Genomic DNA, 15,989 nt, shown 5'->3' with positions numbered 1-15,989 from the left:
GGATCCTCCCGGATGCCACGACGAGAACAGGGTGTAACCAACTGCAGGTGGTCGCTCACATCGGTACCAATTATGTTTGTCACTTTGGATCAGAAGGAAATCTCTCTGGTTTCGAGCGGCTAACAGAGGTGGTACAGGCTACCAGTCTATCTTGAAAGCAGACCTGACCATGTGCAGCATAGTCGACAGGACCGATTGCGGGCCTCTGGTTCAGAGCCGAGTGGAGGGTCTGAATCAAAGGCTCAGACGGTTCTGCGACAGTGTAGGATGCAGATTCCTCGACTTGCGCCAAAGGATGGTTGGGTTTCAGATTCCGCTGAATACGTCAAGTGTCCACTACACGCAGGAGGCAGCTACACAGGTAGCAGGGACTTTGTGGCCTGGACTGGGCGGTTTTTTAGGTTGGAGGGTCTTGGGGAAATACAAGAAGGGCTTGTCACAAAGGGTGCAGGCCGAGCACAGGAAGAACGCAGATACAGGCACAGTTGGTGGCGGCCGCCGTGGTCCCAGGTCCCAGGTTCGAATCCTGCCTAGGGCATGGACGTGTGTGATGCCTTTAGGTTGGTTGGTTAGGTTTCTAGGGGACTGATAACCTCAGAAGTTAAATCCCATAGTGCTCAGACCCATTTCAACCATTTTTTTTTTTTTACAATCGGTATAACAATTGTAAATTGTAGCAGTGTTAGGAAAGTACCAGAGCTCCAAGCGCTAATAGAGAGCACTGATGCTCAAATCATTATAGGCACTGAAAGCTGGTTGAAGCCTGATAAAAGATCAGCCGAAACTTTTGCGAAGAACCTAACGGTGTTCAGAAAGGATAGGTTAAACACGTTTGGCGGTGGCGTGTTTGTTGCTGTCAGAGGTAGTTTAATTTTCGCGAATTTGAAGTAGATACTTCCTGTGAGTTAGAATGGGCAGAGGTCATTCTTGGCAACCAGAATAAAATAATAACCGGATCCTTTTACCGACCTCCCAATTCAGGTAGTACAACTGCTGAAAGATTCAAAGAAATCTTGGGTTTGATTTTAAACACATACCCGGTTCATACGATAATACTTCGTTGTGACTTTAATTTACTTTTTATATGTTGGTGAAAATACATGTTTCATTCTGGAGGCACGCATAAAATGTCATCCGAAACTGTTCTAAATGCATTATCTGAGATTTATTTCGAGCATTAAGTTCATGAGCCCACGCGAATTGTAAAAGGTTGTGGAAACACACTCGACCTCTTAGCAACAAATAATCCTGAGTTAACAACGAGCATCAAACCTGATACAGGGATTAGTGAACACAGTGTTGTCGTGGCGAGATTGAATATTGTAACCCCCAAATCCTAAAAAAAAGCGAACTATATACCTATTCAAAAAAGCAGATAAAAATTAACTTAACCCCTTGCTGAGAGACAATCTCCAGCGATTCCAAATTAATAATACAAGTGTAGACCAGATGTGGCTTGAATTCAAAAAAATAGTACCAGCAGCAACTGAGCGATTTATACCAAATAAATTAACAAACGACGGAGCTGATCATCGGTGGTACACAAAACGGGTTAGAACAATGTTGCAGAAACGACGAAAGAAACATCTCAAATTTAAACAGACGCTGAATCCCCTAGATTGCCGATCTTTTACAGATGCTCGAAATTTAGAACGGACTACAATGTGAGATGCTTATAACAGTATTCACAACGAAGCTTTGTCTCGAAACATGGGTGAAAATCCAATGAGATTCTGGTCATATGTGAAGTATCTTAGCTGCATGAAACACTCAATGCCTTCTCTGCGCGATAGCAATGGAGATGCTATCAAAGACATTACTGCCAAGGCAGAGTTACTAAAAACAGCCTTCCAAAATGCCGTCAGAAAAGATGACGAACTAAATAATCCAGAAGTCGTATCGACAACAGCTGCCAACATGAGTAACGTAGAAGTAACTATCCTCGGAGTAGTGAAGCAGCATATATCACTTAATAAAATCAAGTCTTCTGGTTCAAAGTTTATACCAGTTATGTTCCTGTCGGATTATGCTGATACATTAGCTCCATACTTAACAATTATATACCACCGTTCGCTCGGCGAAAGATCCGTACCCAAAGACTGGGAAGTTTGCACAGGTCACACCAATATTAAAGAAAGCTAGTTGGAGTAATCCACTTAATTACAGAGGTATATCGTTAACGTCGATATGCAGCAGGATTTTGAAACATGTATTGTGTTCGAACATTATGAATTACCTGGAATAAAATTGTCTATTGTCACACAGTCAACATGGGTTTAGAAGTCTTCGTTCCTGTGAAACACAACTAGCTCTATATTCATATGAAGTGTTGAGTGCTATTGACAAGGGATTTCAGCTCGATTCCGTATTTCTGGATTTTCGGAAGGCTTTTGACAGTGCACCACACAAGCAGCTTGTAGTGAAATTGCGTGCTTATGGAATATCGTCTCAGTAATGTAACTGGATTTGTGATTTCCTGTCAGAGAAATCACATTTCATAGTAACTGACGGAAAGTCATCGAGTAAAACAGAAGTGATTTCTGGCGTTCCCAAGGTAATGTTATATATCTATATAAACGATTTGGGAGATAACATGAGCAGCCGTCTTCAGTTGTTTGCAGATGAAGCTGTCGTTTATCGACTAATAAATGGCTCTGAGCACTATGGTACTTAACATCTGAGGCCATCAGTCGCCTAGAACTTAGAACTACTTAAACCTAACTAACCTAAGGACATCACACACATCCTTGCCCGAGGCAGAATTCGATCCTGCGACCGTAACAGTCGCGCGCTTTCGGACTGAAGTGCCTAGAACCACTCGTCTACCGCGTCGGCTATTGAGTAATAAAGTTATCAGAAGATCAAAACAAACTGCAAAACGATTTAGAAAAGATATCTGAACGGTGCGAAAATTAGCAGTTGACAATAAATAACGAAAAATGTGAGGTCATCCACCTGAGTGCTAAAAGGAATTCGTTAAACTTCGGTTACACGATAAATCAGTGTAATCTAGAAGCCATAAATTCAACTAAATACCTAGGTATTACAATTACGAACAGCGTAAATTGGAAGGGAAATATAGAAAACGATAAAATAAGGGAAATGGTTCAAATGGTTCAAATGGCTCTGAGTACTATGGGACTTAACATCTGTGGTCATCAGTCCCCTAGAACTTAGAACTACTTAAACCTAACTAACCTAAGGACATCACACACATCCATGCCCGAGGCAGGATTCGAACCTGCGACCGTAGCAGTCACGCGGTTCCGGACTGAGCGCCTTAACCGCTAAGGGAAATCAGAGCTCGTACTGAAATATATATATATGTGTGTTCGTTCTTTCCCCGCGTTATACGAAGTTGGAATAATAGGTAATTGTGAAGGTGGTTCTATGAACCCTCTGCGAGGCACTTAAATGTGATTTGATGAGTATCCATTGTAGGTGTAGATGTGGATGTAGAAGCCTTTTCTCCTAGAGGAAGGACCTCCTCAGAAAATTTCAATTGCTATTTTTCTCTTCCGAATGCGGAGATATTTTGTTGGCGCGCACAACAGCATAATAAAACAAGAGAAATGAGGGTTCGCCAGGAAAGATTTAAGTGTTCGTTTATCCAGCTCGCTGTTCAGGAGTGGTATAATAAAGAGACAGTTTGAACCTGGTTCGATGAACCTTTGCTAGACACGCTGCTGTGAAATTCAATAATCATTTAGATATAAATTCTTTTTAAGTTCCATGTAACATATCTACGTTGACGGAATTCACTACAGCTCTCATTCAAATTTAGTTCATCTAGGTCACGCGGTAAAGAAGGGAAGAAAACTGTTTCCTGCACATAGCATCCCAAGAAAATTATAGTGGGGTAATGGCTGGATATCTTGAAGGCTACAAATGTAGGGCACGGTCTCGTAGTCCCGTGCGCTTATCCAGAGCTGGGTCGGCTTGTTGTTGAGAGCTCGTGGTGTTCGTGATACTCTCGTTGCTTCTGGGTCGCGGGCTTAAGTGTTCGATTCCCAGCCGGTTGCAGGTTTTGCTCCCTTGAAGACTGGGTTTTTGCCTTTTCCCCATAATTTCATCTAATTTTCATGATGTGTAAGTTTCTGAAGTGTCGTCAAATAGACTGACTTTAAAAAAACACGACCGAAAAACCCTGGACGGGATCTCGCGGTAAATGATGCCATAGGATCATTCTGTTTCATTGAGTAATTGTTGTACCTTGCTGTGACAGAGTGGTGGAATTCAGTCCTCCTGGAATATGAAGATGAAGTCAACAGCGTCCTGCTCGCATGGTAAGAATATGAACGTTTGCAGCGTTCGATGGTATCTCTTTCCAATTATCACATTTACGTCATATACGTAGGCACCATTAACTTTTCCTTAAGAAATTAGGAAAAAGTCATTCACTTTAGGCGAGTCTGTTTCTGGTTCAACAACTGTACGAGGATTCTGAAGCTTCCTCAAGGGGACATCGTGTCTGTTCGCTTTAGCGCTAACATGAAATGTAGCTTAATTACTAAGAACTAACTGTAATAAAAATCTATCTTCTACTATCCCTTCCGGCAGAACATTGTTGAAGTCAGGTCGCTTACTTTTACAAATAGCCCAGAGAGCTTATTCTACTTTCAGTCTGTGGTGTTAACAGATCAAATGTCATCATAACACTCAGCGAACTGTTATACGAGGTACTGCAAGTTCGAAGCTTGGGTAGCGAGTAGACTTCTGTGGACGCTGCACAAACATTTGCCGACTTCCTTCGACCGTTTCATCAGGAGTGAAGGGTCGATGTGGGACCTTGTTTAAACATTATTTCTCTTTAGGCAGAGGATATAAACGAGGAATATTTTTGGGTTAGGACGGATAAACTCAGTCTTGCAAACCATAATACACAAAACGCCCCTGTTGAATGGACGAATTATTACTTCAGAGTCACTGAGAGCACTCATATTCCGGCTTGCAGCAGCTATTCTCTAAGACTCTTATAGACACATTCAATCAACGAAAACCCTTGTCCGGCACGCGTACTGCTTGGTAATTATTACACTCCAACATCAGGACATTCTTTAATATGCAGCCGACATATTTCTCCTCGAGTCTTATAAGAGCGTCGATTATGTGCGGAGCCTTGATTTTCGTAAACATTTTTTATGTTTTGAGTAACTAAACTGATACCGATTTAAATCTTTCTCTTACCTTTCCAAGGGGCACAAACCATTCATAGATAGACAGATTCGGAGAGGAGCGCGACTGCGAAAGTATTATTACCCTTCTGCCTGACACACAAGATTGATTGACATGCCCTGGAGAAGCAACCCTGGTCACCAAGACATCTCCACCTGGTTTACATTTTTCGGTTCTGGTGATGAAGTCGTCTTCCACCAACCCGGTTCCTGATGTCTGGGTCACGTCTAATGAAAACAATATGATGGTTTAATGCTCTGCAAAATTATGACAAACATGTGCTGACGTATACAAAAATCTTTACTATTGTCCAGCTTTTCTACACATCTTCGAGTTGTACACAATATGAAGTCATTTTAACATCGCATCACTACTGATTACTCACTTATAAGACAGGGGTCTTAGACTCCCCCTAATCGATTTTTCCGTATAATGGATGCTCAGATTTTTCTACAAAGCATTATCCCTGTAATGTATTGTGAAATGCATATTTTCTATTCAAATGGAGTTCGAAACATTGTTAATGCACATTACATTTCACAGTCACTCAATAGCTAGGAAATGCTAAGTTCATAGGCCTTATATGAAAAGTAACCACGTATATCTTGTTGTTGTAGTGGTCTTCAGTCCTGAGACTTGTTTGATGCAGCTCTCCATGCTACTCTATCCTGTGAAAGCTTCTTCATCTCTCAGTACCTACTGCAACCTACATCCTTCTGAATCAGCTTGGTGTATTCATCTCTTGGTCTCCCTCTACGATTTTTACCCTCCACGCTGCCCTCCAATGCTAAATTGGTGATCCCTTGATGCCTCAGAACATGTCCTACCAACCAATCCATTCTTCTAGTCAAGTTATGCCACAAACATCTCTTCTCCCCAATCCTCTGCAACACCCCCTCATTAGTTGTGTGATTTACCCATCGAATCTTCAGCATTCTTCTGTAGCACCACATTTCGAAAGCTTCTATTCTCTGCTTGTCTAAACTATTTATCGTCCATGTTTCACTTCCATACATGGCTACACTCCATACAAAGACCTCCAGAAATGAGTTCCTGACACTTAAATCTATACTCGATGTTAACAAATTTATCTTCTTAAGAAACGATTTCCTTGCCATTGCCAGTCTACATTTTATATCCTCTCTACTTCGACCATCTTCAGTTATTTTGCTCCCCAAATAGCAAAATTCCTTTACTACTTTAAGTGTCTCGTTTCCTAATCTAATTCCCTTAGCATCACCTCACTTAATTTGACTACATTCCATTATCCTCGTTTCGATTTTGTTGATGTTCATCTTACTTCCTCCTTTCAAGACACTGTCCATTCCGTTCAACTGCTCTTCCAAGTCCTTTGTTGTGTCTGAAAGAATTCCAATTTCATCGGCAAACCTCAAAGTTTTTATTTCTTCTCCATGGATTTTAATACCTACTCCGAATTTTCTTTTGTTTCCTTCACTGCTTGCTCAATATACAGATTGAATAACATCGGGGAGAGGTTACAACCCTGTCTCACTCCCTTCCCAACCACTGCTTCCCTTTCATGCCCCTCAAGTCTTATAACTGCCATTTGGTTTCTATACAAATTGTAAATTGCCTCTCGCTTCCCATATATATTACCCCTGATACTTTCAGAATTTGAAAGTGAGTATTCCAGTCAACATTGTCAAAAGTTTTCTCTAAGTCTACAAATGCTAGAACCGTAGGTGTGCCTTTCCTTAATCTAGCTTCTAAGATAAGTGTTCCAATATTTCTACGGAATCCAAACTGATCTTCCCCTAGGTCGGCTTCTACTAGTTTTTCCATTCGTCTGTAAAGAATTCGCGTTAGTAATTTGCAGCCGTGACTTATTAAACTCATAGTTCGGTAATTTTTACATCTGTCAACACCTGCTTTCTTTGGGATTGGAATTATTATGTTCTTCTTGAAGTCTGAGGGTATTTCGCCTGTCTCATACATCTTGCTCACCAGATGGTAGAGTTTCGTCAGGACTGGCTCTCCCAAGGCCGTCAATAGTTCGAAAGGAATGTTGTCTATTCCCGGGGCCTTGTTTCGACTCAGGTCTTTCAGTGCTCTGTCAAACTCTTCACGCAGTATCGTATCTCCCATTTCATCTTCATCTACATCCTCTTCCATTTCCATAATATTGTCCTCAAGTACATCGCTCTTGTATACACCCTCTATATACTCCTTCCACCTTTCTGCTTTCCCTTCTTTGCTTAGAACTTATGAAATTTATTTTTAACATTACAACTAGAATAACCAGGCACAAAGTTAAGCACTATGAAAGTTTCTTACTTGGCGCGTTTGGTAATTGTGAGCCGCGTATGAGACGAGATAGCCGCACAAATTGATGGTAAAGTACTTAAAATAAATAAATAAAATAAAATAAAACTGGGCAAGAGGGAACAGGACTCGCCCTCATACAAACTTAGTTTTCGAGGGAATCGAGAATCTCGCAGATTTCTGCCTTTCTGCCTTCGAAAATTGCAAGATACTAGTCCCGTAAATTCCAGGACATAAAATTTATTTATATTTTGTTAATTTTGGAACCGCTATTGTAATTTTTCATTTATTTTATCAACTTTCGTGTTGTATTAACATACTATTCTAATTAGAAATTGCAGGCGCATGAATTCGTCTGCTCTGGTCGATCATTAGTAAAATTCGACGCTAGTTGGTAATGACATTGTTTTCACTGCGGCAGGGGACATCACGTTATCTTAGCTCTGCCTATAAACACGAAACACATGTAAATTAAGTACACATACCATCCTCGTGAATCACTCTATCTATCTCTGAAAAACAGGTCGAAATCCCTACACTAGTTCCTGAGATTTCTGACGGTTTACGAATACAATGTAAGATTCTGAAGGGAAAAAGTATTTCTGCGATATCTTTACAAATGAAGAGTTTTCCGATTTTAACGTTTACTTGAACCATGAATCCTTGCTTTTTGCCAAATTTCATGATTCTATATAACCTATATGTTTTGATGAGACGGCTAGAGAAGAGAAAAGAGCCCTTTCTTTTGGAGCATTGACTTACAAGCTTAAAAGCTTAACGAAGTCAAGGGAGCGTACAGCTTAGGGAATGATACAAATTTTATGTCAATGTCTTCATCAGTAGCTGAGAAAAAACGAATTTAACAGTCAGAAACACAGATATACATATAGTGAACAAAATGATAAGATAAGATTCCCTTATTACCAATTGAGATACGGAGCATGATGCACCAGAATATTTTTTACTTGTTGTTCGTTGCTCACGACAAAAGTACGCCTCTTACCAGTTAGGCACTCAATACCAACGCGTTTCAAAATAGAAAACCACGATATTAAGAATATTTAGCTAACCCTGTGTTAAAGTATTTCCAATAAATTTGGGATAAAAGTCGTTGGTGATTCACCGCTAAAGACAGAATACTTCCCGCGTAGTTTTCGCATAGGGCCTCAGGGCGACTAGTGCTATAGCTTCATGAAACTGACAGAGGTGATCTGAAGTGCCGGTGGGGTTTCACCAGTAATTTGGTTGAGTTGACGGTTCCTTCAACGGAAACGGTTACATCGATCTGCTAGAAAAGTTTTCCTTTATCTTCACTTGTCGGATAACGGAACCATTTGGTTATGTCGAGCTAAAACTGTATCTTGATTGTGTGAGGAACGGTGCATCTGCAGTCAAACATCTTGTGCAAGACGTTTTAACAAGACTTTTGATGTCCAGTATCTGCTTCCGGGATCTCTGCCTGACCATGATGTAATCTAACTGAAGCTTCCCTTAGAACATGGCATTTTCCAAGAAAAATCTTCTCCTCTTGTGACTCTTGAAGAGATTCTTCGCTGACACCAGCTGAAATTTGTTAGAGAAGTCAGTAAGTCTTTCTCCTCTTTTATTCCTTGTCCCAAGTCCATAGTCCCCAGTAACCTTCTCTTCTACTCCTTCTCCTACAATTGCATTCCAGTCCTGCATGACTATTAGATTTTTATCTCCCTTCACATTCTGTACTACCCTTCCAATATCCACATACACTTTTTCTCTCCCTTCATCTTCAGCATGGAAACTAAAGGGAATCATTCTTGGAAGTGTCAGAGAGAACGTGGCTACATTTCGTTCATCTAAGCTCTTTCACACATTGTGGTAACAAAAGGGAGATCTGAGTCTCTTTTTTTATTTTTTTAAAAATAATTCCTGTTACTGTTTAATATCGATTAATATTGTGGGTCTCTAACTGTTCATTACTATTCATTTAAAGCTCTCACACAAATAATATCTGGATATACCTTTTGCATAATCTTATGTTGCTATGCAATCAACCTTTGTTACAGATTACGTCGGAGGGGGTCCTAAACGTAGACGATATGTTCAAACAAGCAGACAAGTTCCTAAAGGATAGAGGACAGACGAAGACAACCTTGAGAGAGGAAATTGAAGAATGTGCAAAGAAAAGTGAGTTCCTATTAAATAATTGTATCATCCCGGAGCAACTATCAAACGGGAACCCAACGGTAGATTAAAACAGTGTTTGTTAGGTATTACGATTTTCTGTATGCATGACAGTGTTTTGGCAATATTATTCTCGCATCTAGCGTCTCTATAAGCAAATATTTTGCCTCACCACAATACAATAAAATTCCGGAATCATTAAAACAGGCACAAAAATGTATTGCTTTCTCACAGTCTCGATACTTTTATTTTATAAGCAGCCAACTACCCGACGTAAATGACATATTTGTCTCATTTGTTGTGTATTATAATGTTACCAGGAAAGGGGCTGGGGGGGGGGGGGGGATGGCGAAACATTATGCCACGAGGAGTGGCCACGTGGTTAGGGGAACCACGTCACACTGACTGCGCGGTCCCTCTCGCCAGAGGTTCGAGTCCTCCCTTGGACATGGGTGTCTCTCTTGTTCTTAGCATACATTAGTTTAAGTTAAAGTAGTGTGTAAGTCTAGGGACCGATGACCTCAGAAGTTTCGTCATTTAAGAATTAACACACGTGTATTAAAAGCACTGAGTTCAGTCTCTTGCTGTTCCGTATCGTTGACGCTTGCCAGAAGAAATAATATTATTCTTTTCTTTGTTGTACGTTTGCTATGCTATTTCTTGTTATTTGTATTCTGACTGGTGTGATGCGGCTCGCCAAGAATTCCTATCCTGTAAAAAACCGTTCACCTCAGAGTAGCACTTACGTCATGCGTCCTCAATCTCATGTTCGGTTGGTTTCAAACTCTGTCATCCTCCCACACTCTTTACCCCATACACCTCCCTCGAGTATCCAGGAACTTATTAACTGATGTTACACTATTATCATGTTACTTCTTCATTCAGTCTTTTACACATGTTTCCCATCTCGCCGACTGTCCAGACAACCTTCTCTTTTCTTATCTTATCCACCCACGTAATGTTTAACATCCTTCCATTATCTTTTTTTCCCTGTGTCTTTTCATTCTTCGTCATATTAAGATAGATGTTAGATCACAATAGAGCTCTTTTGGCAGGGATGTCTCGTTTGCATTTGCCAGTACGCCTCTTATCTGCTTCCTGCTTCGTCCAACACGTGTTAATTTCCTTCAGAAGTATCGAAATTCATACAATGTTGGTTACGTTTTTCACTAGTTTCACTTCTCCTGCTCATCATTAACGTCATCGTGCGTCTACCTCCATATTATGTTCTTAGTACACCAATTAATACTTTCAATATGTCGTCTAATACATCCTCAGTTTCACTGAGGATATATCAATATCGGATCTCATCAATGCTGTCCTTTCACCCGGAAGGAAATCCAACTGCTGAATCTTTCTTCGATTTCTGCCATTTTTTCTTCGATGTATAGATTGAACACTATGTATTTGACACGCTTTTTAATCCGAAAATTGTGTTCTTCCTTTCTTACTTTCCCTTTCTGTTCTTGTGCGTACTGTATATTGCCTTTCTTTCCCTATAGCTTCCTTCTATTTCCCTTAGAATTTCGAATATCTTGTAGTAGTTTACGTTGTAGAACGCCCTTTTAGGTCCTGAAATCCTATGAGCTTGTCTTGGTATTGTTAAGTCTTTCTTCCATTACTAAGCGCAGTACCAAATCTCGCTCTATGATGCCTTTGGTTTTACTAAAGTCGCATTATTGTGGGGCATCTAACCGATTCTAAACTTTATTAACAGTAATGAAATTTTCGCTCAGCAGCGGAGTGTGCGCTGATAAGAAACTTTCTTGCAGATGAAAAGTGTGTGCCGGACCGAAACTCGAATTGGGGGCTTTTGTCTTTCGCGTGAAGGTGCTCTACCAGCTGAGCTACCGAAGTACAACTCTATATCCATCTTCACAGCTTCTTCTTAATATTATTGTAGCTGGTTACTGTATAAGAGACTTTAATTTGATTGTACAGGATTTATTGCACTTATGGGCCCTGCTACCTCCAGGAAAAACGTGGTTATATGTCAACAGCAAGTACCTCCTATAAACCGACTTGAACAGTCGTTTGTGTAACACTCTCTTAATGATTTTAGAAACCAAGAGGGAATGTTACCTATGTCTTCCACCTTAATTGATAGTATGTAAAGTTTCTAATACCTTGCGTAATACTGGATCCTCTATTTCTGCCTTCTAAATTCCAATTTTTTTTCTGTCACACTGTGAGCCAGATCTTCCTCTTTGTAGTGACATTCTATGTAGCTTTTTCACTTACTAGCTCTCTCTTCTGCGTTTACCAGTGCAATTTCTCTTTCACTCATAGGTTTATCGCCTTTGCATTTCACGTAAGGTTGTTTTAACTTCTGTAAATGCTTAATCAAACCCCCTATGACCACTAAGGTTTCAATTGCCTCGTATTTTTCCTACAGCAGTTTTGTCATGGTTAACCTGCACTGCCTGTTTAACTCAATCCTAAGTTACTTATACGACGTCTTCGGAAATATCTGTTAAAAATTTCTACGACTTGTACACAGGAGTGAGCACATAATATTTTGAAAAGAAACCCGTTCTACGAGGGTTTTATTTCAGATGTTGAACTCACTTCTGCTTGAGGAATTTAATTAGATATTATCCAGCACAGTTGTCAGGTAGCAATTTGAAAGGAAACAAAAAGAGAAATCCATTTATGACTTAAGAAAATTTGTTTGTGTTAACAATTAAACACCATGTGTTTAAATTATTCCGAAGAAAAAGGGAACCCAACATACTGTACGTATAGAACAGTACTGCCTCATTGCAACAGCGGCTCGATGTGGCGACCAAAAACGTTGTTACAGACATTGTAACTATGAAGCACACACTCTGCATCCCACCTGGCGTCTCTTCAATTTCTAATACGGCGCCCAGAACTCGTGGCAGCAGTCTTCTTCAGTCTCTACTGGAGTCTCGTAAATTAAATTTTGTAGACTATCCTACAAGAACTAGTGCGTAGGAGTACAAATCATCCTGTCTACAGTATTACATACCAGAACAAGCAACTCTGCGACTTTCCTCTTTCCCTCAACACACGTGGACAGTCTACACATCTGAGATGAAAACATCAGAGAATAGAAATCTTACGTTTCGCATATAGGTTTGTATGTCAGTGATAGTTTGTGTCAGCACATGACGAGTTTTCGGTAGTGGCTTACTCCCCTCTACAAGTCCTAGACGTTTGTAACGGGAATCATCGAATACTCTGTATTCCTATATTACTGTCTGTTTTTGAACATTTGTGTACTTCCTTTTTTGGTCGATCAATTGAAGTCACTTTTTGTGTTCCTATATTCGTCTCTTCCACGTCTGTGGTTGCCCTTTTCAGAGATGTCGATACCTCGTCAACTGAACTGTCTGTCAGGGCATTTGTTAGCACCGTATTTTCAGGCTTCACCAATCAATACTCGTCTTTCATAGCAGAAAGTTGGTAATCCATCACGCGATCCTGTCATTGCAATTTTCCCTGTCTTTTGCACTTGGCCCCTGTTTGGCTAGTCTCCTCCTTGCCTTTTCCATCCATCGTCTCGGTGTCCTCCCCTAAAATCTTGAATTTTGCTTTGGATCATCATCTTCTCCTATGTGACCAAAGAAGTGGCTGGAAATAAATACTCGAGAACCTCTTCTCCACTAAGCGTTGTAGAAGTACTGCGCAGTCGGTTTGTTTGCCCTACAGCGTACCGTACGTCAACATCTCGAATGCATCAATCCGACTGAGGTGCTTTTCAACTGTTGCCTACGTTTGAGCTTCGTAAAGGAAAATTACAGACGTCCCAGGTTTCAGAACTCTCAGTTTGATATAACTCGTTAGAGCTTGTTCTTTCTAAATCACTGGCGGCTGTAGCTTTAGAGAACTTCAAACAAATCTCATTCCTTAGTACATCAGTGTATGACTTCACTCCACAAGAACTTTTTCCATACGATTCGCTTTAACATCAATCTGTTGTTGAATATCACGAAATTGTTTTCTGTGTCTATATCTGCTCCTAGGTACGTTCATCAGTCCGATATCTTGTGTCGAAATCTCTATCTGCCATGGTGTAACCTAATGGGTATCATGCCGACTTCGAAGGCCTGTTGTGATTTTTTGTGTATGTGTTGTATAAGGTGTGCAATGTTTCCAACCCCTATCGCTATACACAGTTGCCTTCACACGTCCGCACATGCGTCAGTCCAATGGACTTGAATCCTGGGTATGCGGTACTCACTCCAACAGGCGACTATCTGAATATCCAGCTGCACCCAGGCAGATAGTGCGTAATGAGATGGGCCACCCCAGATATGTATTTGTTATAGCGGACCAGTGGACTAGCTACCACGTTTCCAGAATGTAATTTGATATCCACTGGCGTGGATGTGTGAAGAAAATGGTTTAAGCGTTGCAGTTTAGAAAACGTGCACAACGTAAGGAGTGTATTGTTAGACTGGTGCTCTCATTCCAGTTCCTGTGTTAGTTCAAGTCCATGGCTAATGTGCGAAGCACATAACAACAACCGTATAACATGCTGGCCAACATATCGACGACAGCCCGAAATCTTTATTCGTTATCAGCAGCATTCGCTTCGCTCTACATAAGATTCGACAATAATCGACAGTGACTATAGCACTGCTCATTTGGGATACGCTGTTGTTTTTTCCTTTTAACTATTTTTCTGTCTATAACGTCGGATGTGCCTCTTTCCAAAACGAATGGCATCCAAGATAGTGGCTTCCAAAAGGGCCACTGTGGTGCTAAGGGACACAGGCTTTTGTTTTAGAAGGAAGATGGTACCACACAGGCGAGGCACCGTGTTTATTTTAGTTAGTGACTCTCAATCAAAAAATGCGAGATGTATGGAGTATTCCCCAGTAATCACCACTCCACTTTCAAAAATTTAGAACAGTTATTGGATAGAGCGAAAAGCATTACCTATACTTGCAAGTAATTCAAGCGCGTTTAAGTCACTACCGAAAACTCGTCATGTGCTGACACAAAGCTATCACTCACATACAATATCACTTATTGGGTAGTTGTTAGTATCTACGAAAGAAGTAGTTACATTTTGATCATTCTGTGATATGTTTATTTGTCTCTCTCTCTCTCTCTCTCTCTCTCTCTCTCTCTCTCTCTCTCTCTGTGTGTGTGTGTGTGTGTGTGTGTGTGTGTGTGTGTGTGTGTGTGTGTGTGTGAGTGTGAAATATAGAAACATTGCGACAGCTGTCGTACATAGCATGTGACCATAAGCAAATGCGTAAAAGTTTTAGAGGTATGCTACAAGTGAAAATAATTTTACCTAATGTCTTATTTACCTTATAACTTAATACTCATTTAGGATTTTACGTATCTTTTTCAGCTGGGACTGGAAAATGTATGACGTCGTACGTAAATATCATATGTTTGTTGGGCACTGTCAGCTGAGATGGTCACCGTTCTGATAAAGAGGCAAAAATCTGCTGCGATTTTCCTTTTTCTTCCAGCTGTTTGGAAACCATTGGCAATACTGTTACCTATTTTAGCACCGCACAGTGTAACATTCAGTACATTGAAGCAATAAACGAAACGAATACACGTAATCCATTTTCTCGAGTTCTCAACTTGATAACAAAACCCTATGTACCAGCGAAGCGCAGTTTTATTTTGCAGGTCGGCATGGTACTTGTACGACTCACTTAGAGTGTTCGACCATTTAAGGATATGAGTAAATTCTTCTGTAATCAGACACGTATAACAGATGTGGTCCAGTACATCAAAGGTATGTTACCCTTCTCTCAAATATTATAGTCATCCCATGTGATTCTCGGTTCCTCTTAAATTATCAGCATTTTCTATAACTCTGCTATATCATTCTAAAAATCACTGAAATTACTGAAATAAATTCTTTGCAAGGTGCCAAAATTTAGCAACACGAAGTTGAGACTACAAAATACGCGCTTATTGCTACATAAGAAACTGTTCAACTAGCGAATAATTTGTTTCACTTTTTTTTATGCAAAACTATTGCGTATATTAGAAATACGAAGGAAGAAAATTAATGAAATTTAAGTTCCGGTCATATCCGGAACAGCCTGTTTCATGGCGTAATCTGTCTCACTAAATCGCTACTGTGGAGCCCGATACTAATGAAGGTTCCCATCTAATGGATTCAAGAGAAATCAATAATCTGATTTTAAAAACTTCGCTTAGTTATTGACGGATTTTAAAATGCTGTCATAATCTAGCTATTAGTAGGTAAAATTTAATGTTAAATTTTATCACGATAAGACAGACAGTGTACCTGGCGGTGCACAAATACCCATACTTCGAAACCGGGGACCAACAAACAATGGATAGGTATCGTCCGGCCGTAGCCCTCAGTGGTTCCCAACCCCAGTACAGTCCACAGCAGTCCACCCACC

The 15,989-nt window shown here is 40.4% G+C and overlaps 1 protein-coding gene across 1 annotated transcript in view; it reads left to right on the top strand.

The window, feature by feature from the left end:
• The window catches only part of LOC126284538 (uncharacterized), a 63,207-nt gene extending 48,036 nt beyond the window's left edge, over positions 1-15,171 (top strand). Inside the window, exons 5-6 of the mRNA XM_049983538.1 lie at positions 9,498-9,618; positions 14,948-15,171. Of these exons, the coding sequence (XP_049839495.1) occupies positions 9,498-9,618; positions 14,948-15,012 (186 nt within the window). The 3' untranslated portion in view covers positions 15,013-15,171. The remainder of the gene's footprint in view (positions 1-9,497; positions 9,619-14,947) is intronic.
• Positions 15,172-15,989: the final 818 nt, after the last annotated feature.

Source organism: Schistocerca gregaria, chromosome 8, assembly GCF_023897955.1.
Source record: "Schistocerca gregaria isolate iqSchGreg1 chromosome 8, iqSchGreg1.2, whole genome shotgun sequence".
Lineage (NCBI taxonomy): Eukaryota > Metazoa > Arthropoda > Insecta > Orthoptera > Acrididae > Schistocerca > Schistocerca gregaria.
The sequence above is the reverse complement of the archived record's forward strand: the minus strand, read 5'-3'. Positions and strand labels throughout refer to the sequence as shown.